This window comes from Fundulus heteroclitus, unplaced genomic scaffold, assembly GCF_011125445.2.
Source record: "Fundulus heteroclitus isolate FHET01 unplaced genomic scaffold, MU-UCD_Fhet_4.1 scaffold_63, whole genome shotgun sequence".
Lineage (NCBI taxonomy): Eukaryota > Metazoa > Chordata > Actinopteri > Cyprinodontiformes > Fundulidae > Fundulus > Fundulus heteroclitus.
Genome location: NW_023397066.1, coordinates 451,769 through 477,173, shown reverse-complemented (window position 1 = coordinate 477,173; position 25,405 = coordinate 451,769). Strand labels below are relative to the sequence as shown.

General features: G+C 45.2%; 1 protein-coding gene across 1 annotated transcript; it reads right to left on the bottom strand.

Annotated features, from left to right (window-relative positions):
* Positions 1 to 8,927: 8,927 nt before the first annotated feature.
* Positions 8,928 to 24,691, bottom strand: LOC105921670 (CYFIP-related Rac1 interactor B). The gene is made up of 11 exons (XM_036133530.1): positions 24,236 to 24,691; positions 17,223 to 17,296; positions 16,992 to 17,113; positions 16,627 to 16,732; positions 16,368 to 16,504; positions 16,198 to 16,275; positions 13,683 to 13,799; positions 11,407 to 11,486; positions 11,195 to 11,321; positions 10,972 to 11,042; positions 8,928 to 10,137 (listed from the first exon to the last, which is right to left on the bottom strand). The coding sequence occupies exons 2-11, from the start codon at positions 17,293 to 17,295 to the stop codon at positions 10,068 to 10,070; spliced, it is 981 nt and encodes a 326-aa protein (XP_035989423.1). The 5' UTR covers position 17,296; positions 24,236 to 24,691; the 3' UTR covers positions 8,928 to 10,067.
* Positions 24,692 to 25,405: the final 714 nt, after the last annotated feature.

Genomic DNA, 25,405 nt, shown 5'->3' with positions numbered 1-25,405 from the left:
GAGAGTACAGAGGCAGACGAGCGAGTTCCATGAGGTTGAATGTAAGATGTTCATGTCTGGAATAATAATAAATGGCAAGTTGCTGAACACAGTTTCATGATTGAAATGAAGAACAAAACATGGTACCAGGAGTGAAAGACGTAAAGTGAATGAGTTTCGGTTTCGGAAAGACGGTCGCCATCGCCAAGAAATTCGACAATGGAGTTAATGAAACCACCGGGACACCTGAAGCTGACCGGGAATGTCGACAACAATTGGCGCACGTTTCAGCAGCAGTTTCGGCTGTACATCGAGGCAACGGGGCTGGACAACAAACCGGACTCAAGAAAGGTAGCTTTACTGCTGACTGTAGCTGGGCCACAAGCCATTGAAGTGTACAATACATTCGTATATGAGGAGGGAGAAGACCGATCAAAGTTTGACACTGTTATAGCCAAGTTTGAAGCTCATTGCTCTCCTAAGAAAAACGAGACATACGAGAGATATGTATTCCGTTCGAGGCTACAGCAGCCAGGAGAAACTTTTGACAACTTCGTTACAGACCTGAAAATAAAAGCACAGTCATGTAATTTCGGCACTCTTAAAGACTCAATGATAAGGGATCAGATCGTGTCTGGAATTGAGGATAAGAAGGTTAGGGAAAGACTGCTAAGGGTGACTGAACTAAAGCTATGTGAAGCAGTGCAGATTTGTCAAGCTAGCGAGCTTAGCAAAAAGCATGTGCAGACGTTCAGTGAAGCAGCACCTAACAATACAAATCTGAGAGAAACGGCAGACGTTGGCGCCATATTTAAGCACCGCAATGCACGTCAAGGAAATTATTGTGGACAGAAAACGGGACAGTTTCAGTGCAAACGGTGCGGCACACAGCATAAGCCCAGAGAATGCCCTGCTTTCGGCAAGCAATGTAGCAACTGCCAGGGCAAGAATCACTTTGCCAAACAGTGTTTTTCAAAACGAAAAGAGAAACCGAGAGGAAAATCTGTGAATGTCGTAGAAGATACGGACTTAGGCGACACATTCTTTATTTCTATGGTGAACTGTGAAGATGAACCAAAAGCACTGATAAACGCTGTTAAATCAGACAAATGGATAGCACCACTGCAAATTAATGGGACTATAATTACACTGAAGCTAGATACAGGTGCAAAAGCAAACTTGATCAGCAGGTCAGATGTGAAGGCAATGAGAGAAAAACCAAAAATACAGAGGAAAACACTCGCACTGAAAGACTACAATGGACAGAGCATTGAGTGTTTAGGCACATGCACGCTGAAAGTCACAGTCAAGGATAAAGTGCATCACCTGCTATTCTCAGTTGTTCCTGAAGGATTCGATTCACTGCTAGGAGACAAAGCTTGTGAAAGCCTGGAGCTCGTGAAAAGAGTGTATCGAATCAATACCAGCATAACTGACTCACCTGACTCTGCTGACGCGATCGTGCAGAACTTCTCCGACGTCTTCAGAGGTTTTGGTATGTTGCCATTCACATACAAAATTCAACTGAAAGACAACGCGCAGCCAGTTGTTCATGCCGCAAGAAGAGTTCCACTGGCACTCAGAGACAGCTTGAAGAAAGAGCTGGAGCGGATGACGGCCCTTGGTGTGATAAAGAAGATCGAAGAACCGACAGAGTGGGTTAATTCCATGGTTTGCGTAAAGAAAAAGAATGGAGAGCTGAGGATATGCATGGATCCAAAAGACCTCAATGAAAACATCAAGCGTGAACACTACCAAATACCTAAGCGAGAAGAGATCACCAGCGAGATGGCAGGCGCCAGATACTTCTCCAAACTTGATGCGTCACAAGGTTTTTGGCAACTTAGGCTGGATGAGAGCAGTACCAAGATGTGTACGTTCAATACACCCTTTGGACGATACTGTTTTCAGAGACTCCCCTTTGGAATCATATCCGCCTCTGAAATCTTTCATAGGGCAATGGAGCACATCATCGAAGGCCTGGATGGAGTAAGAGCCTATGTAGATGACATCATCATATGGGGATCCACAATCCAGCAGCACAATCAGAGACTGACCAATGTTCTAGAGCGAATACAGAAGAATGGATTAAAGCTCAACAAAAACAAATGCCAGTTTGCTGCTAAGGAGATCGTATTCCTCGGAGACAAGCTCTCAGCTCAGGGCATACAGCCAGATGAAGAAAAAATCAACGCCATACTGAACATGCCAAAGCCCATAGACAAACCAGGTGTCCTACGCATTATGGGAATGGTAAACTTCATCGGGAAATTCATACCCAATCTCTCAGCAAAAACGACTAACCTGCGTGAGCTCCTCCACAAAGAAAACAACTTCGAATGGACAGTCAACCATGAGCGCGAGTGGCAAGGGCTCAAAGATTCACTCACTGCCACACCTGTGCTGACGTTCTTCGACCCAACCAAAAGAATCAAGGTGTCTACAGATGCTTCGAAAGATGGAATCGGTGCAGTACTACTACAAGCTGAAGGTGAGCACTGGAGACCTGTAGCTTATGCATCTAGGTCTATGACAGAGACTGAGTGCAGATATGCACAAATTGAGAAAGAGTGTCTCGGATTAGTGTTTGGCCTTGAAAAGTTTCACAGCTACGTATACGGACTACCCACCTTCACGGCTGAGACTGACCATCGTCCACTCGTTGCAATAATAAAAAAGAACCTGAATGAAATGTCACCACGGATGCAGCGCATGATGATGAGGATGCAGAGGTATGACTTTCAACTCATCTATACACAAGGCAAACACCTCGTTCTCGCTGATGCACTGTCAAGAGCTCCTGTCAAGGGTTGTGCGAGCACGACTGAAGAAGATGTCCAGGTGCACGTCAACATGGTGTCTGCAACACTTCCTGTGTCTGACGCCAAGACCCGGCAGATCATCGACGAGACGGCGAGAGACCCAGAGCTACAGTGCGTGATGGAGAACATGCGGAACGGATGGGCTGCAGGATCCTGTCCACAGTTCTACCATGTCAGAGGTGAGCTGAGTGTAATTGATGGACTGTTGTTAAAACGAAACAGAATAGTCATCCCATGTACACTTAGACAAGAGCTACTGCAGAGAATACATGAAGGTCACTTAGGTATGGAAAAATGTAAAAGGAGGGCAAGAGACACAGTATTCTGGCCTGGACTTAACAAAGACATTGATAACATGATAAGCAGATGCGAGACATGCCAGAAATACAGAAATAAACAAACGAAAGAGCCAATGACTGTAGCTGATGTGACAACAACACCATGGCACAAAGTAGGAATGGATTTGTTCCACCTGAAAGGAAAAGACTATTTAGTAGTAATTGACTATTTCTCAAATTACCCTGAGATGGCATTACTCTCAAGTACATCATCCAACTGTGTCATTACGCATGCCAAGTCCATCTTCGCCAGACATGGCATTCCGCATTCAGTAATGAGTGACAATGGACCATGCTTTAGTAGCAAAGAGTGGCAAGACTTCGCAAAAATCTATGATTTCAAGCATGTCACATCTAGCCCACTGTATGCACAGTCTAATGGTAAAGCAGAGAAAGGCGTTCACATCCTGAAGCAGCTGTTGAAAAAGGCTGCAGACAGTGACTCCGATCCTTACCTGGCTCTACTGAGCTACAGAGCATCGCCTCTAGAATGTGGACTGTCACCTGCTGAGCTGCTGATGAAGAGAAAGCTCCGAACAACACTTCCAACCTATGCAAAGCTAAAGAAATACCCAAGGCTGGAACAAAAGCTAAAACATCAGAAAATGAAACAAAAGACTTTCTATGACAGAACAGCAAAGCCGCTTCCACCACTGTCCAGGGACGACGCAGTCAGAATTGAAAGTCCTGAAGGATGGACAACGAAAGCCACTGTTCTTCAAGAGGTCACTCCACAGTCCTACACCGTGAGGACGCCAGAAGGACAGATCATCAGGCGAAACCGGCGCAGTCTCCAGAAAACACCAGCAACATCAGAGACTGTTCCAGACCAAGAGCTCAGTCAAACCCAAGCTGAGTCCGAGTCAAGCTCCACACATAACGCACACTGCAACACAGACACACACACTGAAAACATAACCAACGCATCTCTTCCAGGTGAAACGCTGCTAAGAAGGTCCACAAGACATATCAAGAAACCTGAGAGACTTGACTTGTAAAAAAAAAAATAAAAAAAAAATAAATAAGTAAAAAAAAAAATAAATAAAAAAAATCAGAAAACTTGTAGAGTTAATGTGTTGTGTATTATGGTATTAATGTGTAAGTTTGAGTTAACTTGCTATTGTGTCTTGCAGTAAGATACTAAGAGTGAGCTATGATGTCTGTTGCTACTACCAATGATAACATAAGTAGTCTATGCAGTTTAATGAAAAGTTGTCTAAGGTAAATAATGACACTTGTAATGCGTTTATTTTTTTTTATGCTTCAGAGAAAGGGGGATGTGGTGTTATCGGTGTTCCACGTCTGACCACAAGGGGTCAGTACTGGTCCTTCAACATGTTTTGGATAACTGTTATTAGAGAGTACAGAGGCAGACGAGCGAGTTCCATGAGGTTGAATGTAAGATGTTCATGTCTGGAATAATAATAAATGGCAAGTTGCTGAACACAGTTTCATGATTGAAATGAAGAACAAAACACCTAACCTGCTGATTCAAGATGAACACACTAATGATATCTCAGCACTGTGCGGCGTATTTTTGTTTAAATCAACGGACTATTGACGTCAGGGCTCGAGGGATAACTTTTCACAAGTAGGATTAAAAAAGCAGCTGCTTTGTGAAGGCATCAGAGCTTTGTTAGACATTAGCGAAGTATATATATATATATATATATATATATATATATATATATATATATATATATATTAGGGCTGGGCAAGTTAACACGTTAATTTCGCGTTAACTCATTAGACTATTAACGGCGATATTTTCTTTAACGCGCGTTAACGCATGTTGGTCACATGCTTTTATTTTGTGAAGGTCTGTTGCTGCGGTGTAGGGGTTTGAATCAGAACAGTAGGTGGCGATAATGCGCCAATAACCTCGCTGTCAGCCCAGCCTCAGATTCAAAGAGGAAGAAAGGTGCTGGCCGGAAAAAAACACAGCTGACATGCGGAAGGCGGTGTTTCCCGCAGGTACCGCGAGCGAGCTTAGGCGAGGCGAGGCGGTGAGTTGGCGGCCGGAACAAGTTTTGTGCGGAGCGGAGCGGGGGGTCTGCATCGACGCCGTCGGTGAAGTCGCTTCTCGTTTCAAAGTATCCATGTATTTTTGCCTGTTTTTCCCCTGCCATTCACTATATGCGCGCGAGAAAGCAACAACAAAAAAACGCGTGTCAACGTCAAATAAACGCAAGCATATCGAGTTAGCAAGCATTTCAGTTTAAAGTTCTTCCAGCATGGAATATGACAGAAACAAGTTAGTTGGAACCACTGCCAAGTTAAACTTTGGTATTGAACATAAAATGGTAATGCTGCTCCCTGCTGTTACCTCAGAAATTGCCTGTTTTTGGTAGATTTTTTCCCCATAAAGAGAATTCCCTGTCAGTGGCAATAAGCTTTAATTTATTATTATTGCTATTTATTGTTTTACATGTTTAAGTTGAGCTTTACACTAAATATGTGTTACTGATAAGTGCTACAAATGTTACAACACTTTTGTTCATATGGCAGCAGAACATTAAAATAAAAGTGCTCTTTACACTACTTTTGAATTCATTCTTGGAGTTTGTAAATACAATGCGATTAATCGCGATTAATCGCGATTAATCAGTGCGATTAATCGCGATTAAATATTTTAATCGTTGCCCAGCCCTAATATATATATATATATATATATACTTCGCTAATGTCTAACAAAGCTCTGATGCCTTCACAAAGCAGCTGCAATACATAGATAGATAGATAGATAGATAGATAGATAGATAGATAGATAGATAGATAGATAGATAGATAGATAGATAGATAGATAGATAGATAGATAGATAGATAGATAGATAGATAGATAGATAGATAGATAGATAGATTTTTAGTTATGGCCTGGCTCTTGGACCATAACAAAGGGAAGCCCTGCATGGGATAACTTAAAATGGGATTTATTTTTTAAAAATCATAACTGGTTGGAGGTGAGGGAAAGAGAGAGAAAGAATGAGCTGAGCTCCTCTGAGCTGGTCTGGTCTGAGCTCGTCTGAGCTGGGGTTGATCATCTGGGGCTTGCGCTGTCAGGTGAGGAAGCTTGGTGATGTCAGTCTGGCCAGCTGCCTCCACTTCCAAACTCTACACAGGGACTCAGATGAAAGGCCTTGGGCCATAACAATACACACACACACACATACATATATACATATACACATATACATACACACACACATACATATATACATATACACATATACATACACACACACATATATATATATATATATATATATATATTAGGGCTGGGCAAGTTAACGCGTTAATTTCGCGTTAATTCATTAGACTATTAACGGCGATATTTATTTTATCGCGCATTAACGCATGTTGCTCACATGCTTTCAGTCAGTGTCAGTCAGCAGGCGCGCTGACTGCAGCGCGCTGTCACGGCAGCACTCTCCCGCTCCCCCTCTCGTACATGGCTCAGCGGCGCCAGCCAATCAGCACGCAGGCTCAGCCTGGCCCGCCCACTCAGCTCTCACACAAACTTAACACACAAACAGCTGAGAGAGACCGCAGCAGCGAAAAAACATGAACAGAGGAAGTAGCACCGTTGGCTTTATTTTAATACCGTAAATGAAATCAAGCTGTATGTTTTGTAAAAAGCCGGTTCATTTCAGTGGAAACACAACAAATTTATCTAAGCACATGAAAAAACATGAAAACGTCGAGCCCCAGAAACGGAGAGAGGAGACGAAACTTCTCTCATTGCCCCGACAGACCCACAGACGTCTCTGACTGAGGCGTTTCAGTCCTCCAGGGAACATCCAGGTAGATCAGAGTGGTCATCTTCAGCAGCAGTTCATGTTAACTTTCAAAATAGATATTATCTATCATATGTTACTGGAGCCCACACATAACATGTAATTAAGACCTTGAAAGAACCCAGTACATATATTAAAAAGTGTTATTTAAGATAAGATAACATTAGCTAATCCTTTTTTTATCCCACGACAGGGAAATTTATAGGATTAAAGCAACAGGCAGGTGCACACAACACAGACAAAATTACATAAGGATTGAAATATATAAGAGGTGGATTAGCGAAAAAACACTGAACATAACATTATTATTATTATTATTATTATTATTATTATTTAATTGTAATAATAAAATAAAAACCACAAAACCCAAAAGGTCAACAGTTTCATGATATATCAAGCTTAGGGACTGGCTAATATACAGCAGGTCAAAAAAGGCCATATTCTGGCTGCAGTGCTTGCTGTTCTCTTATGAAGAAAAGATCAACTAGTGCACTAAATTCAATAGATGGGTTGAAAATATCCAGTATAAAATAAGTGCTACAAATGTTACAACACTTTTGTTCATATGGCAGCAGAACATTAAAATAAAAGTGCTCTTTACACTACTTTTGAATTCATTCTTGGAGTTTGTAAATACAATGCGATTAATCGCGATTAATCAGGGCGATTAATCGCGATTAAATATTTTAATCGTTGCCCAGCCCTAATATATATATATATATATATATATATATATATATATATATATATATATATATATAATATTGTGCGTGTGTGTTTTGCAGCATACATAAATTCTGTCAGAATATTCAATTACTTTTAACCACACTAAGAACATTTAAATGCACTGAACCACTTGTTATAATAGCTATAGGTTTAAAGTTTTTAGAAAAAAATACAATGTGAAAATTAGTTCAGTAATCAGCGAGTATAGTTGACTAAAATTGCTTCTGCACCTGGTTAACACATTACACTGAGCTGAGTTCTCGACCGCCCCAAGATGGCGCCCCTAAATCTCGTCAGCGCCTATAGGCGAGAGCGGTCGATGCGGGGTCTATTCTTTATATATGTCTATGGGAGTAGTAGCCCTAGCTGCACAGTGATAGGTGCACTTCACGCGTGACGTCACGAGCTACATCCGCGCTACATCCGGGTAACGGTGGTCGGCAAAAACAGTACTGTTTTCGCTTATCAGTGTGACAAAACGGGTGAATTAGAGCGTACTTTTAGTTTATTTTTGGAATTTAAACAATGCCTATGACTTGTTGTGCTCCCGGTTGCACACAGAGGCATTCCAAATCGTCGGATGTACGTTTCTGTCGTTTACCGAAGGACGAAGAAAGAAGAAAGAAATGAATAATTTCAATGAAAAGAATGCAGGCAGACAATCCCAATGGACTGTGGGAGCCATCATACCATGACAGAATTTGCAGTCTACACTTCATCTCCGGTAAATATAACTTAATTTTGCACTAGTCATTGTTCTACTTAAACTATTATATAAATAAAAAATTAGGATACATATTTAAGTCAAGATGTTAACGTTTGTTTCGTAATAATATACGTACATGTAAAATGTATGCAAGCCCTCTGGCATGAGTCTGTTCACAAAGGATTATTTTGGTGTTTTTGTCTTATTAATCCTTTTCACAATGTTTTTTTTATTAATTAAATGCTTATTGTGGAATCGTAGTAATTTTCCGACTTTTAATTTAAATGCATGTACTGGGTTAGGCAGGGAAATTTATTGGCCAGCCCCACCAAGTTTTTTTTTTCACCAGCCGCCACTGGACTCCGGCCTGGTCAGCGTTTATAACCTGCTACCATGTGACTTCATGCTGGTCTCTGATTGGTTACTAAAGGTCTTCACTGTCACTTCTTTGTCCTCTTTTGTCTTCTCCTTTCACCTTTAAATCTTAAAACGGTTACTACACAAAAAAGTTGACCCTAAAACTACAAACATTCCCACAGTTTAAAAGAAGAGAAAAACAGACTTTTTGTTTTATTAAAAACGTAAAAATTTAATTTGGCCGACACACATCATTAAAAACAATTAATGCCATTCAGGCCCTGAAGCTGCAGCGTCGACACACGAGGAAAAGTTAAAGCTCACAACAAACGCCATGGACAACGTAAAAACCCACATCAGTCAGAGGACCTTCCTCACGTCCGTACCGCATCATCATCATCATCATCATCATCATCATCATCATCATCACAGTGGTTCTTTCAGCTCATCGTTTGGGATTATTTGGAGGCAGAAGAGTCCACCTCCAGCAGAAAGCTAAGCTATGAAATGTTTGGACCCAGGCGTGCAGGAAGGCTGGTGCAGGCGGACTCCCTGACTGCTGCAGCAGCCTCACAGCAGAAACATCAGCTGAACGTTGGGTGGAGAACCTGCATGGGAGTCGTCTCAGTGGCTCTGAGTGAACGCGCTGAAAAGCTGCTGGTTTCTGCTCACAGAGAAACCGGCTGGCTGCAGGAGGCTGAGAACTGAATTAAAACGGTCAGAGGAGCTGAAGCAGAGATTTAACCCTTCCCTCTCTGGGTGCTCCAGTGGACGAGGGAGACGGTAACGAGTCGCATCTATAAACTAAATGACCAGATATGACGCTTCGTCTTCATCCACAATCAGGATCAGTTTTAGCTTTTATCTTTCTGAATTATTATAATTATTTTATCAAACGGACCCCTGACCGCTTTAGACGGACGGCTGGCTGCGTCACACCGTCCGTCAGATCGAAGGTTCTGCTCAGTGCGACAACCAAGACTGCGCCAAGTTCAAGAGAGTTTGTCAGTGAATATGTTTCAGACATTAACAGATGAGAAAATAAGCAAGCCGTTAGTAGTTGTAATAATCACCGCAGCCATCAGGGGGCGCAAGCTGCTCTGCCTCCAGTGTTTGTACGTCCAGCGTCGTTTTCTAAAGGGCTCATGTAATACCAGAGATGTCCACCAGGGGGCAGGGAAACCTGACTGCAAACACTGATCTTTGTCCCTTCTTTTGACAACAAAAACATCATTTTTTGAACTTACAATAAAAACCAAAACATTACAAAGTAAAACAACTGAAGTTTTGTTCAGTAGTTCTTCTGAAGGCTGGACCTTCTCGCCGCTCAGAGCTGGAGAAGACCTTAATTGGCCTGCAGCATGTTTTTGATCTGCTTGGAGGTAGTCTCATCGTTCAGATGTTTAGTCGTGTACCTGCAGGAGGAGAAGAAGAAGAAGAAGGTCTGACTCTGGTGAGCTTCTGGAGGGAGGGATGGAAAGATGAACACATAAATAGACTAATTAATGGATGGATGAACTATGGATGGATGGATGGATGGATGGATGGATGGATGGATGGATGGATGAGGGGACAGATGGATGGAGGGAGGGAGGGATGAACAGATAAATGGGTGGGCTGATGAGTGAGTGGATGGATGGATGGATGAACTAATGATGGATGGATGGATGGATGGATGGTTGCATGAACGGGTGAGCAGATGAATGGGTAAACAGATGAACAGGTAAACAGATGAGTAGATGAATAGATGAACAGATGAAGGGGTGAACAGGTGAACAGATGAACAGATGAATAGATGAATAGATGAACAGATAAATGGATGAATGGATGAACAGATGAATAGATGAACAGATGAATGGATGAACAGATGAACGGGTGAACAGATGAACAGGTGAACAGATGAACGGATGAACAGATGAACAGATGAGTAGATGAATAGATGAACAGATGAAGGGGTGAACAGGTGAACAGATGAACAGATGAATAGATGAATAGATGAACAGATAAATGGATGAATGGATGAACAGATGAATAGATGAACAGATGAATGGATGAACAGATGAACGGGTGAACAGATGAACAGGTGAATAGATGAATGGGTGAACAGATGAAGGGATGAACAGGTAAAGGGGTAAACAGATGAATAGATGAACAGGTGAACAGATGAACAGATGAACAGGTGAACGGGTGAACAGATGAACAGATGAACAGGTGAATAGATGAACGGGTGAATGGACGCAGTCCCCCACCTGAGGGCGTTGAGCAGCCCCTCCACGCTGCTGGGCGGCTGCTCCTTCAGCACCTTGATGCAGCCCTTCATCTGGAAACAACAACACGTCACTAACTCTCTGCAGCTAAAACATCAGAACAGGCAGGAAGCAGCTCGGACCGGGAGGTTCTGCCCGGTTCTGCTGCCCGGTTCTGCTGCCCGGTTCTGCTGCCCGGTTCTGCTGCCCGACCCAAACAACCTACGTCTATGTTGGAGGTCTTGACGAAGGCGCCGGCTGGATGGACGTGGTCGTACAGGATGATGACGCCGACCATGACGCGGAGGCAGAACAGAACCGTCTCCTCGCTGGCGAAGCGCGTTCGGTACTCCCTGCAAACACAGCGGGGTCAGGGCTCTGCGTCACAGGCACACCTGGGCAGGTGATGCTGATGATGATGGTGCGTTCAGGACTCACGGCGTTTCCAGCATCACTTTGCACACGCAGGCCATCGTGCTCAAGCAGACGGTGGTGTTCTCAATCGGAACCTCAGGGTTCTGCACGTATAAAGCAGAACCGTTACGACCAGAACCCAGCAGCTCCCTCTGCTCACCCCCTGCTGGTCAGCCCCCCGACCCAACTGTCCCAATGGGTCAAAACGGTTCTGTCTTCATGTTTGGTACCGACCCGCATGAACCAACCAAGCCGACGCTTTTTACACACAGTGGAACCAACAGTTTGAGGTTTTATGGCTGCAGTACAGGCTCGCCATCAGCAGGGGGCGACTCTACGGGTCTATTGGCTTGTTATGGCGATGGATGGAGGGATGGATGGATGGAGGGAGGGAGGGATGGATGATGTCAGAGTATTTCTACCATCAGTTATCGTCCTAATTAATAAATAAAATAATTCATTTATGAATAACCTGAAGTGTTATTATTGAAACGCAGGAACAAACATTTGGGCCTAAACCTTCACTCATCGGTTAATTACAATATGAATTAATTAGAATCTAATTTCCGTTATTTGATTTAATATTAAATGAAATCTCTGGTCATAGCATGTTTCCCTCTTCCTGGTCCTGATGCAGGCTGGGTCAGCTGACTTTACCTCTGACCAGTAAGAAAAAGAGGCAGACAAATGGAAAAAGGAGCAGATAAACCGGCCAATGGGACAAAATATGAAAACTAAACAGGAAGTTGAGCATCTCCAAAGTTGTCCAAAATGAAAGGTCATAAATAAAGGGACTAATTTACAGGCTTCAGTGAGTAAAAGCGTTTAAATTCAGTCAGACTGTGTTTAGTTTCTACATTTCTGAATAAAAGTCCCTGACAGCAGAGACCTGCAGGCTGAGCCCAGGGTTAATTGGCCGAATCTCGTTAACAATGTTGAACTTTACTTCTGTCTTAAATGAGCGGGAAGGAGAAGGCCGACGTTTTCTCTAAATATATAAATTTCTAATTAAAGCCGTTCAGAATGTGCCTCCTGTGGCCGGGCCGGACCGGACATGCCCAACAGAACCTGATCTGATCGTCTGTCGCCACTGAGGTCCAGTCCTCCCCGCAGAGCCGCCTCTCTTCAGGAGAAGTCGTCACGGCGGCTCTTTAATGACTGATCTCACAGGAGCGGGTGGCTTTTCTCAGTGTTTTATAGTTTTATGACTCTAGCAGCACACCGTGGTGAGGCGTCGCCGTTCTGATCCAGTAGTGGAGCTACTCAGGACATCCCTGCCTGGACCTGAAACAGCTGCTAAGAGACGGTGACGCACCAATGGGACCAGCATCCCTCAGAAAACAGAGATGCTGCTGTTTAAACAGCTGGAGGCAAACAGGACAGGTGCGCCCCCTGCTGGTGGGGTGAGAAACCCCTGCTGCTGCCATTCAGACACTAAAACCTTCCTCGCATGTAAAAGACCCACAAGCACAAACTAACGTCCTCTATTCCTCACATTTGTTAATAATTAATAAAAACACCTAAAAACTGAACAATTTATCATTTCAAGCTTCAATATCTTTTCCTCCTGATGATTGTCACTCAGAACTATTTCACGCGTCGACATCTGAATTAGACATGAACAGCCTGAGTAAATATTTACACATGATAATCCTGATTTAAAAGATAAGTTAAAACAATATTAATTTAATTCAGACTGAGGGAACTAATAAAAATAAAGAGTTTTCTCCCTTTTAAGGAAACAAATGTTACATTAAGTGGACTATTAATGAGATGCTGTCAAACATATTACAGAAAGCTTAGAAAATAATTTTAAAAAGTCCTATTGGAGACGTTTACATTTAAAAAAAGTAAAAACTGGCTTCATAACCTTTAAAAAGGGAACATGTCTGTTGGACACGCCATCATTCATGAACCCTGCGAGGAAAAATCTGAAAACTGACTTTTACTTAGATTAACATAAAAATGAGCAGATATGTGCATGCTGAACACTTTAAAAGCTGATTAATTATCGCTAGTTTACAGTTTAATTTCTAAAAATATTGAATTGGCATTAGACATTTTTAATTATGTAAAATTTCTCTCAGGCTTTTGTATAAAAATGATAAAAAACGTATCACCTGCCAGCGACCGGCGCCGTTTTTCTGCTGGAATGGTTTTTAAAACTAAACGTGTCTAATAAGGATAAAAACCTCATCCCAAACATTTCCTCTGCAGCGTTGGAGCGGTTCTGCAGGTGTGACCCGGTATCGGAGCTGAGCGACAGAACCAGGGAGGTGAAAACGAAAAGATGGACTCACATCTGCCACAAACTTGGACGTGGCGTCGCTCAGCGTCTTCAGCATGGGCGTGGCGCTGGCGTAGAACAGAGACATCCGATTGGCCAGCTCGTTGTTGACCTCGCTGCCCGGATCTGACTGAGAAAGGGCAGAGAAAGCAGGCTAGCATTACAGAACCCAGGAACCCGTCAGAACAACAACAATAATGTTTTCACAGAGAAGAACGGTGGACGACTCAAATTAACGAGGCAGTAACCTCTGAAACGGAGAAGTTCTGATCGGTTCTGCTGCACTTTGAGCCGGGAAGAAAAAAGTTAGCTTGGATTTCAGCAACAGAACCAGCAGAACTGAATGGTTTAAAGTTTTCCCACTTATTTCATTTATTGCACCTTAGGTCATTCAGAACCGCGTGACAAACTGTAAGAGCACCTGTTAGATTTAAAGGGCCGGACATGAAGGGGACAGCAGCATAGAAACAGATCGGCTGTTAACAGAAAAATAAAAAACAACAGAGGACTCACTCTTGTGGCGCACCAAATTCAACAGGCTCATAAGGAAAATAGAAATATTGGTCATTAGCATAGAGTATTTTAAGTAGAAGTGGGACTAATTTAGATCACAGGCTATTATCAGGAGTCTGGTGCTTCCTTCTTCTAACTTAGAGGATGTTATAGAAGATAACAAAAAAACGAGAGTCTAAAAGAATAAATCCATCAAAATAAATCAAAACTGTGTTTATGAAGCCAACCAAAGGGCTTCACAGGTGAATAAAAATACAGGATAAAACTGCTATAATGAAAGCAGAAAGCAATAACACGATTAAATAAACAATAAAGGTCAAAAAACGGCTCTGGTGAAGGTCACTAATGATATTCTCATGGCCTCAGATAATGGACTTGTGTCTGTACTTGTCCTGTTAGATCTCAGTGCTGCATTTGATACAGTTGATCACAATATTCTCCTACAAAGACTTGAACATACTGTAGGGATTAAGGGGAAAGCATTAGGCTGGTTTAAATCTTATCTGTCGGACAGATTCCAGTTTGTTCATGTTAATAATAAATCTTCCTCAAACTCTAGGGTCACCTGTGGAGTACCACAGGGTTCAGTCCTTGGACCAATTCTATTTACTATATATATGCTTCCGATAGGCAAAATTATCAGACAGCATGGGATTAATTTCCACTGTTATGCTGATGACACTCAGCTATATTTATCCATAAATCCTGATGAATCCAATCAGTTACTTCGACTGCAGTCATGTCTTGATGACATCAAAAGCTGGATGACTTTAAATTTCCTGCATCTAAATTCTGACAAGACAGAAGTTGTAGTCTTTGGGCCAGAGTCTTCAAAAAATAAACTTCTTAACCAATCACTTAATCTGGGTGGCATTAACCTGGCCTCTGGTAATAAAGTTAAAAATCTTGGTGTTATTTTTTACCAAGACATGTCATTTAAATCCCATATTAAACAGGTTTCCAGAGTTTCCTTTTTTCACCTCCGGAATATCGCCAAAATTAGAAACATTCTGTCCAGGAGTGATGCTGAAAAACTAGTCCATGCATTTGTTACTTCAAGGCTGGACTATTGTAATTCTTTACTATCAGGAATTCCACAAAATGCAGTTCAAAGCCTTCAGCTGATCCAAAATGCTGCAGCAAGAGTTCTGATGAAAATCAACAAGAGGGATCATATTTCTCCTGTTTTAGCTTCCCTTCATTGGCTTCCTGTTAAATCAAGAATAGAATTTAAAATTCTTATTCTAACGTATAAAGCCCTTAATAATCAAGCTCCATCATATATCAGAGCTCTGATTACCCCGTATGTTCCTAACAGAGCACTTCGCTCTCAGACTACCATAGAAAGTACTCCTGGGTCAATGTGTGCTTCTGTGCTTTCTGTGTCTCTGCTCTGTCTTCTCTAACATAGAAAGTACTCCTGGGTCAATGTGAGCTTCTGAGCTTTCTGTGTCTCTGCTCTGTCTTCTCTACCATAGAAAGTACTCCTGGGTCAATGTGAGCTTCTGAGCTTTCTGTGTCTCTGCTCTGTCTTCTCTACCATAGAAAGTACTCCTGGGTCAATGTGAGCTTCTGTGCTTTCTGTGTCTCTGCTCTGTCTTCTCTAAGCCCCAGTGGGTGGAGGCAGATGAGCGTTCACACTGAGCCTGGTTCTGGTTCTGCTGGAGGTTCTCCTCCCTGTTAAAGGGGAGTTTTCCTCTCCACTGTCGCTTCATGCATGCTCAGTATGAGGGATTGCTGCAAAGCCATCAACAATGCAGACGACTGTCCACTGTGGCTCTACGCTCTTTCAGGAGGAGTGAATGCTGCTTGGAGAGACTTGATGCAACCTGCTGGGTTTCCTTAGAGAGGAAACTTTCTCACCAACCTGGAGGATCTGATGGAGTCTGACTTTGGAAAGAGAACTGAGATGATGTGATGTTAATTGGAGCTATAGAAATAAAATTGAAATCTAAAGGTGTGCAGGTATTTTCATGTCCAGCTCCTGTTCAGACGGATTATTTTGACCTTCTTACCGACACGTTGTTGATGCGCATGCGGCTGATGGTTCGCCGGTAGTAGCTGAAGTCGTTCTGGATGGCGGGGTTCGTCATCTGAAACCATAATCAGAGGAAAGACGGTGAAGAGGAGGAGACCCTGAGGAAGACTATGGTGGGGAGGCGGAGCTGAAGAAGCGTGAGCGGACCTTGAGCTCATCGAAGCGCAGCGTGAAGTGCAGGATGTGGGCGAACTGACGGGCCATCGCCTGCTTCTGCTCCAGATGCTGAGTGGGGGTGGAGTCTGTGGTGGTGAGAACGTCCAGGAGGCAGTGCAGGCTGGACTCTGAGGGAGAGGCGTGGACAGGCGTTATGGCGCCGTGTGAAAGGTCTGCACCAGCGTGTTTTAACTCTCGGCTGACTGGATCCGCATTTTAACTCCAGCGCTAACGGAGAGAAGCACCTCACCCAGTTTCTGGGAGAACTCGTAGAAGGTTTTCAGCTTGGTGACCAGAGGAACCACGGCGGCCCAGGCCTTGTCCTGGACTCCCTCCACATTAGGATTCTGGATGGCCTGAAAACAAGGAGAGACTTTCAAAATAAGAGCCTGTGTATTGTGACAGCTATGTCAAAGTGGTTGCATATTAAAATGTTTATTCTCTCTCTTCCTGGTTCTCTGTGCATGTGTGCCGCAGCGGCACGTTTCCATGATGGTTAAACCAACCCAGAAAGCTGCTCCACTGCCTCCGTCTACCGTTTTTAACCAGCTAACCGGCTGTTTGAGCTGCGTGCGTCTTCTGTAGACGTGTCCAGATCCATCAGAGCCGGCTCACCTGTCGTATCTCCTCTCCCGCTCCTTTATACGTCTGCAGGTCGTCCAGGATGACCTTGGCCTCCGTCAGCACCTGGTTCACCTTCTCCCACACCTCGGTCTCTGACTCTGAAGGCTGCGCGTCTGAAACAAACCAGTCAGGGTTAACCGGCGAGTTAAAGGACGATTCACCGTCAGCAGGCTGCTGGACCAGAAACCCGGACAGGAAACGGGATTTCAGTGAAAGTCTTACTTTCAAAGTCCAGGAAGAAGTTTCCAGCGTTGTTGTCGATGTCTCGCGTTAACACCTTGATCAGGTTCCCCATGCTGCCGACACAAGCAGAGAGGCTTTACTCAGAGAACGGCTGGAGAACGCGGCCCCCAGAGGACCGAGGCCCCGCAGTAATTATCACAGTCAGGTTTAGTTTAAATCACCCAGAGCAGGTTTAATTAATCACAACATGCTCATCCAGTTTGATCATTCTGACAAATAAAATAGAGTGTATTTAATATCAGTAATACCAGTTTTTATAAGTTTAGCTAAGTTTATCTGATGAATTAACTCTAATGCAGACTTTTGTGCCCTAAAGTCAACGGATAAATAATTTACTAGAAGATTAAAGAGAAAAGTCAAACGTTCGGTTCTTAAAAGATGAAAACTTTGTGTTAAAACAAACATCTTCAATTCCAAGAACATTTTAACTTGTCTGTAAATATTCTGTGTTAATTAAAAATAATAAAAAGTCTCTGTCTGCATCAACCTGTGCTGGTGACCCACAGAATCAGTCCTGGGGCCACAAATGGGCCCCGGGCCACACGCTGACAACCAGACTGTTCAGATTCATCACATAAAACTAGATTAATTACAGGCTGGATGCAACAAATGGGTAGAAAGTTAAGGGATGAATACTTTTATTGTCAGAGAAAAGTGACCAACATGTCGTCTTTACTCTCAGGTTTATATATTTTATATATTTTCCTACACTAAGGTAACATTAAAGTCAGACGTGCTGACAGACAGATGAGCAGCAGCTCCTCAGGACGACTGGACTCCTGAGCGGCTCCACAGGTCCGGTTCTACAGGTCCGGTTCCACAGGTCCGGTTCCACAGGTCCGGTTCTACAGGTCCGGCTCCACTGGTCCGGTTCCACAGGTCCGGCTCCACAGGTCCGGTTCTACAGGTCCAGTTCCACAGGTCCGGTTCCACAGGTCTGGCTCCACAGGTCCGGCTCCACTGGTCCGGTTCCACAGGTCCGGTTCTACAGGTCCGGCTCCACAGGTCCGGTTCCACAGGTCCGGTTCCTGCCGGGCCTTCTTCAGAACCGTGTCCAGAGAGTCGGCGGCTCCCGGGTTCAGCCTGGTTCTTAGAACACGTGATAATTGTGAAAACACTGATGCTAACTCTGCTCCAGTAACGATGGCAGCTTTCACTTTCTGAGCGCCAGCATGCAGCTGCAGGGAGAACCTGGTTCTACGACAATAATCTGAGTCTGATCAGACTTTATCCTCATTCTGTGGATCCACGCGTTCTCCACCTCATTTTACAGAGTTCTAAATGGATTCACCACATTTTAAAGTGTAATAAAGGGCAGAAAGTCTCTGTGATCAGTGACTGAGGAAGCTGTAAATTACCTCCAGGTTCTGCTTAGAACCATTATCTAACGGCAGCACTGACTAGTGTTCTAGTTCTAATCCTCAGCGTTCATGTTGACGGCCTTTGTGCTGCATTAAGGCGCAGGTCTGTGATAAACTGTGACCCAGTCAGGAACCGAGGCGGCGCTGCGTTAAAGGAGAAGTCACGCAGCAGAACTGCAGAACGTTCTAGCGGCGCCAGAATAGATTCAGGCTTTGTGCTGCAGAGTTTACCGGCCGACGTTTGGCAGTTTGTGGCTGACAGCTGAAGTGGAAGCGACGCCTTGGTGTTAAAAACGGAGAAAAGAGGAAGCAGCAGCAGCGGCTCTGAAAGTTTGGCCTAAATTTAAAACAGGAAGTAAAACAGACTGAGCTAAGGTCAGGTACCAGCGTCAGCAGACAGAACACAGCCGGGCTTTTAGAACCCGCCGGTCCGCTCACAGACGCTTCCAGTAAACACGCCGTCATCTGCATAGAAGCACAACCCAGAACGATTTAGTGACGCCTTAAAGGATCCGCAGACGTAGTTCTACGCTCTAAAGGAACAACGGCTCTAAACTCAGATTCATTTCAGTCAAATGTTCCTTCAGAAAAACGTCTTTAAGGTTTGATTTTAGAACCTTTTTATACCTAAAGATGAGTGAATCTGACTCCTGCTGGACGTTTGAGCTGAACTAAAAGAAAAGTGTTGGCATTCATCTCCAGCTCTGAACAGTTTAAATCGACTCTTACTTCCCTAAATGGATCTCGTTCTGCGTTCTGCGCTCTTTCTCCTTTTTCTCCACCAATCAGCAGATTACAAACCAGCCCACGCTGGTTTTCTGTCAGCTCCTGACGTCGAGCTCGTCTGCGGACGGATTCCTCCGCCGGCTGACCGACACAAAGCAGAAGGTTCTGCTGAGTTCTGGTTAGACTAAAGAGCTGCTTCTGTCCTAGTTAAACAGAGAAAATGAGAGAAAAGCAAAGAACTCCTGCAGAATGGAGCCTTTGTTGGCTGAGAAGCCAGCGTCTACCCAGAATTCATTGCTCCAGGCGATGAGGCGTCGTGCCGTCAGCCTCGTCATAAAGGCTTCATCTGCTTAGGAGGAGCAGAGCCGTGGACCGCGGGTTCTGCAGGTTCTACAGGTTCTACAGATACGGGGAGGTCCAACACTTCAACGTTCTGATCCTTCAGACGTGGTTCTGGGATCAGAAGCGAGACAGCTCAGATCCACACAGTTCTCACCGTAGATCCTCAGAAGTTCTGGACGACCCGCCCATCCTCACACCTCCTGAACAGAAGTTGCCACTGAAGCTCTGCGCTGGTGGCAACACGCTGGTGGCAGCATGGTCGTGCAGCAGCCGCCTCAGAGCCTGAAACCTCTGCTGAACATCCTGCAGCGTTCCTCCGTGTTCCGTGGGTTTTCATCCAAAGGAACGATCCCTGCAGGCCTCAGCAGGAGAACTCTACACGGGGAACCTCGGCACAGCTTCGTCCCGCAGCTGGAGAACCGCAGAGAAACCAGATTTCTGATTGTACAGAAGAGAGGAACCCTCGGTGTGCAGAGAGCAGAGGCCCGGCTGAGGAACCGTCCTCTGGGTGGGATCAGGCCGTCCACGCTGGACTCTGGAGAACCTCAGGAACCCGTCATCCATCAGCACCGTCGGCTGCTGGACCTGAAACTGGTTCTGGAGCAGGAAGCCATGTAGTCACTGAAGGCTTTCTGTGTCAAGCCTTCAAATCGTTAAAGAACCGACGATTTAATTCATCAAATGAAAAAAGTTCTAACTAAACCTCGCCTCCTCTGTTAAATCATGACTCAACAGCGAGGAACCACATTTCCCTGGAAAGTCGAGTCCAGTTTCCCTCACTGACCCGGCCGGACCACTGCCTGACCCGCAGAACCCTGGTTCCCCTCAAACAGAACCCGTCTGACAACATGAAGCAGGCTAAAGGATCATCATCTCCTGATCCAAAGACTGGAGCAAAGTCTGGAACCAGAGTCCTTCATAAGGACCACAGAACCACAGAGAGAACCACCACCACCTGATGGAGAACACACAGAACAGTGGAGAACCTTCCTGGGAGCGGTGGAGCTACCAGAACCGACCCAAGAGCTCATCAAGTTAGGATCAGTTAGAGTCAGGATCCATCAATGAGAAAGAAGGACTGGGCAGAACCGGCCTCCATCAGAGAGGTCCAAACTCAGAACCGCTGCTGACCCAAAAGAACACCGAGGCCCGTGATGTTGGGCAGGATAACCTGTGGACCTCATTAGGGTTCTGCAGCAGAACAATGACCCAATGAACACCAACAAGTCCTCGTCTGACCGGGTTTGCAAACATAAACCGGCGGTTTAGGAGCGGCCTAGTCAAAGTCTGGACCTAAAACCTGACCTAAAACAGGAAAATCCTCAAATCTGCCTGAATTAAATCATTTCTGTAAGGCAGGGGGGATCAAACCAACTACAGTTAGAGGCTCAGAACCCGCTCAGAACCCGCTCAGAACCAGCTACCAGAAACACTAGAACAACCAGTGATGGAGTTTAGGGTGTCATTACTTTTCCCCAGCAGAACCGGTTTGTTTGGACTGACTGAATCATTTAGAACAGAGAAAAATGAAAACAGCAGAAATCTGAGGAAAGGAAGACGGAGCAGAAGCTGTTCCTGCATCTGGTCTGTTCGGTTCTGTTCGGATCAGTTTGGATCAGTTCGGTTCTGTTCTGATCAGTTTGGATCAGTTCGGATCTGTTCTGATCAGTTTGGATCAGTTCGGATCTGTTCGGATCAGTTCCGTTCTGTTCAGTTCTGTTCGGATCAGTTCGGATCAGTTTGGTTCTGTTCGGATCAGTTCCGTTCTGTTCAGTTCTGTTCGGATCAGTTCGGATCAGTTTGGTTCTGTTCGGATCAGTTCGGATCAGTTTGGTTCTGTTCGGATCAGTTCGGATCAGTTTGGTTCTGCACTCAAACGAGGTTCTCAGGTGGTTCTGAACAAAGTTTGGGTTTCATCAGACTGTCAGCCTGGTTCTGTTCATCTGAGATCAGCAGCTTTTCTTCTCAGAACCGACCCGTTTAAAGTCGGAGACTTTGATTCATGACTCAATCTACCTTTAAAGGAAGGAAATGTGAAACTTTCTGAATAAATCTGGAGTTGAAGCCCAAACTCCACAGACCGGGTCACGGGTCGGTTCTGTCCGGCCAAGACTGCGTTCTTTAGGTTGTGCATCTGAGATAAAAACGTTTATGGACCAGAACTCAGAACCTGACGACCCGCTTTAAGCTCATCGGGTCCAGAACTCAGAAACTCAGGCTTTGACTTTTTTTTATAAATCTTCATGTTAGCGATGAGGTTCCAGAACCGGACTCTGTGCCTGGAAGCAGAACCATTCCTGACCCACAGAGGTGGTTCTACCGGGCCTTCATACACCTGCTTGGGCCGGACGGTTTGTGTGGTTCTGGCGCTCGGCACCGGGTCAGAACACTGCTCAGGATTGTGGGTAAAATGGGCCGCGTTCCATTCAGGAACCGAGCTGAAGGAAGCCGCCTGCAGGCAGAACGTCTCCAGTTAAGCCCAAAGTTCTGGTTCTGCTCAGATAAACCATTATTACGTTCTAAAAGGTTCTGTGATTCTGGGTTTTACTGAGAAGAGTCCAGAGATGCTGAGCTGCAGCGCCAGACGTTCAGAGAACAGAACACGATGGGATGATGTTCTGGTGCCTTCATCAAAACGGAGATCTGGACCAGAACCAGCTCAGAACCCGGCAGGAAGTTCTGACGGTTTTCAGCAGCAGCTGCTTTCCCAACAGAACGGGTTCTAAGTCAGCAGAACGAGCTGAGGTTCTGAGGAACAGCCTCGCCGAGGTCCACGGAACATTTTAACGGCACTCCTGAGCTCGTTTAGTGCGAACGCAGAACCAGGAGGTCTCCCCGTTTGTTTTCAGAAGATAAGTGGACATTTCTCTATCATCTAGTTCTCCAACATCATCTGGTGTCCTCCAACATCTGGTTCTCTTCCAACATCTGGTTCTCCTCCAACATCTGGTTCCCTCCAACATCTGGTTCTCTTCCAACATCTGGTTCTCCTCCAACATCTGGTTCCCTCCAACATCTGGTTCTCCTCTAACATCTGGTTCTCCTCTAACATCTGGTTCTCTTCAAACATCTGGTTCCCTCCAACATCTGGTTCCCTCCATGTTGGCATCCAGTCATTCCACCAGTGATCTGCTGTGGCTCCATCCTGCCTGGACTCAGGACCTCCAGACCTTCTCAGATGATCAATCAGATGTTTTTATGCCTCCAGTGGTTCATGTGTGAATTATGAGAAATGTTTCAGCTTCATGAAGGTCAGCCGTAGCGGACAGAAACCAGGACGTTCCTGTCTGAGTTCTCCAGTCACCTGATTGGTGGTCCAGCGGCAGCGGCCATTTTTATTCACTATAAACGAGAAAGTCAGGATCTCCAGATGATAACGTGACCAGAGGACGAGCCGTGTTTACTTCCTGTTAGCCGGGTTCTGGTCCCATAAAACATCTTTATCTGAAGTCTGATGGTCTGATGGTCTGATGGTCGTTGTCTTTGACTACATATGAAACAGAAATCTGATGTTCCACATGAACAATGCTGAGTTATGCTGCGTATGATCCAGAACTGCAGGAAATATTCAGGAGCACCAATAATCTGGGCCAGTATCCAGATCCGATATTAATAAAGCTTTTATGGCCGATAACGACGTTACAGACGCATGTTTCCTCTAGCCTCTGGTCCCCCCCCCCCCCCCCCCCCAAACACAAACAGAAACATGAAAACTAACATCGCTTGTTAATAATCGGACCAGTTTTACGTCATTTCTATTATAAAAGGGAAATCATCGGCGACAATCAAGTTAATGCCGATATATCCTGCTGCCCTAAATTATAAATTATTTCTCATATTAAGGATATAATGTGATTGTTTCCTTTGGAGAAACAGTTAAAGGCTGCATGTCTTTGTTTTATACGCAGTAAGAATATCAGGAGAGTAAAGGAGAATTCAGCCGTTACCTGACCTCTGCACTGGGATATTAACCAGATATTAATCAGATATTAACCAGATATTAACCAGATATTAATCAGAGGCCGTTCTGTTCTCCTTTATTACACATTTTCATGGTTTTGGGTCACAGAAGCAGAAGAGAAGCCGCCAGAACCTCAGCTTCCAGGCTGATCCGGTTCTGGTGAAGCTGTTTTGTCTGCAGCGTTCTGCTGTTAAAACAGGCGGTTCTGCTCTGGGGGCCTGGGCCCCCGTCCAGAACCGCCAGCAGCGCCGCTGCACCTTCATCTTTGGACCTTTTCTCGCCGCCTGGCGGCTCTGAGGCTGAGGCAGAAAACGGAAATGAGTCCTGCGGGCGGCTCAGACGCGAACCCTCAGGGAGGAGCCTGGATCTGGAGCTTTTTATTCTAACAATCTAAGCTGAGCGCAGCAACCGGCTGTGGGCCGAACCGGGACTCCGTGCCGCAGAACTCTGAGCCCTGCAGCCAGGCAGCAGATCCTCCTCCTGCAGGACCTGACATGTCTGATCAGAGCGGATCCACCCAGAGATCGAACCCCCACCTCTCCTCCCTGCGGCCCGGACCCCGCCGCCTCCCCCGGCCCCCTCCCCGGCCCCGGCGCGCTCACCTTGGCTGATCGCTGACCGATGAGTGCGGAGCGGATCGATGGCGCGACGTGCCCGCGGTGCTCCAGGTGTCTCCCGGCGGCCCGCCTCCTCTACATGCTGGGTGAGAGTAAACCCGGAAACCGGCGGCACGCAGCGCCCTTAACTATAAAAGGAGTGATTTCCTCAGGAGGAACTGAGGCGTGAGCCAATCAGCGCGCAGCAGGAGGCGACCTGGGCTCCGCGGGGCGCACAGACCGCCATGGACCGTCGGAACCACCCGCCTGGCTGAGCCCAGCCCAGCGGGACCGCCAGGTTCTGATCCAGCCATCCAGAACCAGGCGGTCACCGAGCCGCAGCTCCGCGCTGCGTGCGCAGGTTGAAGGTTACGCTGACAACCCGGACTCCGTTTAAATTCCGTCTAAAATAAGAAATTCTTAGTTTTCCTCCGTTCCTGACAGTTTTCCTGCTTTATCGATATTTTAAAACAATTTTCATAAACATTTAATAAAATCGGCTGATTTAATTAATTCAGGAAAATTACTTCTAACAGTTGAGCCAATTAGGATTTTTACTATTGAAATTTTCTTCCTCCAAAAACATTTTACTATTTTACTATTTTACATAAGTAAATGTTAATTTCTTTGATTTGAATTCTACATCTTAGCTCATAATTTCGGACAGTTATCATCTTTTCCCATTTGGTGCTTCATGTAATTCTGTGCCTGGAAATCTGGACACATCCATTTGGTTGATCAGTGGCTGTTTATTCATATTTACAGTAAATATCCTCTCATGGCACTAATTAAGCCAATTAAGCAGAAATTAAATTAATCCCATCACAGTTCAACCACAAACAGGTGGATTCAGTGACCCACCGTCCAGTCGGACCCTGAATGGGAGATCCAGTTTATTCTGCCAGCAGCACCATTAGTGGCTTCACAGCAACCCTTGACAGGCCAGTGGTGGTCCAGTGGGCCCGGTGCCGGCAGAACCACTCCTCACTGCCTCGGCCCAGAAGGCCTTCAACGGCAGCAGTAGCTCCGGTCTGGATGGTTCTGATTAGGAGGTCCAGATGGACAAGAATCATGTTGTTCTGATGACTGGGTCAGAACATCTCCAACACTGCAAAGGGGTCCGTGGTAGCAGAACCAGCAACAGGGTCAGGGGCCACCAGGTGTCATGGATGCAGC

Excerpts from the sequence above, each read along its gene's own strand:
- LOC105921670 (XM_036133530.1), bottom strand. The coding sequence starts at position 17,295 with ATGGGGAACCTGATCAAGGTGTTAACGCGAGACATCGACAACAACGCT. Across the intron at positions 16,505-16,626 it reads CGAGTTCTCCCAGAAACTGG|AGTCCAGCCTGCACTGCCTC; the intron begins GTGAGGTGCTTC and ends CCTCTCCCTCAG. Across the intron at positions 10,138-10,971 it reads GGGCTGCTCAACGCCCTCAG|GTACACGACTAAACATCTGA; the intron begins GTGGGGGACTGC and ends CTCCTCCTGCAG.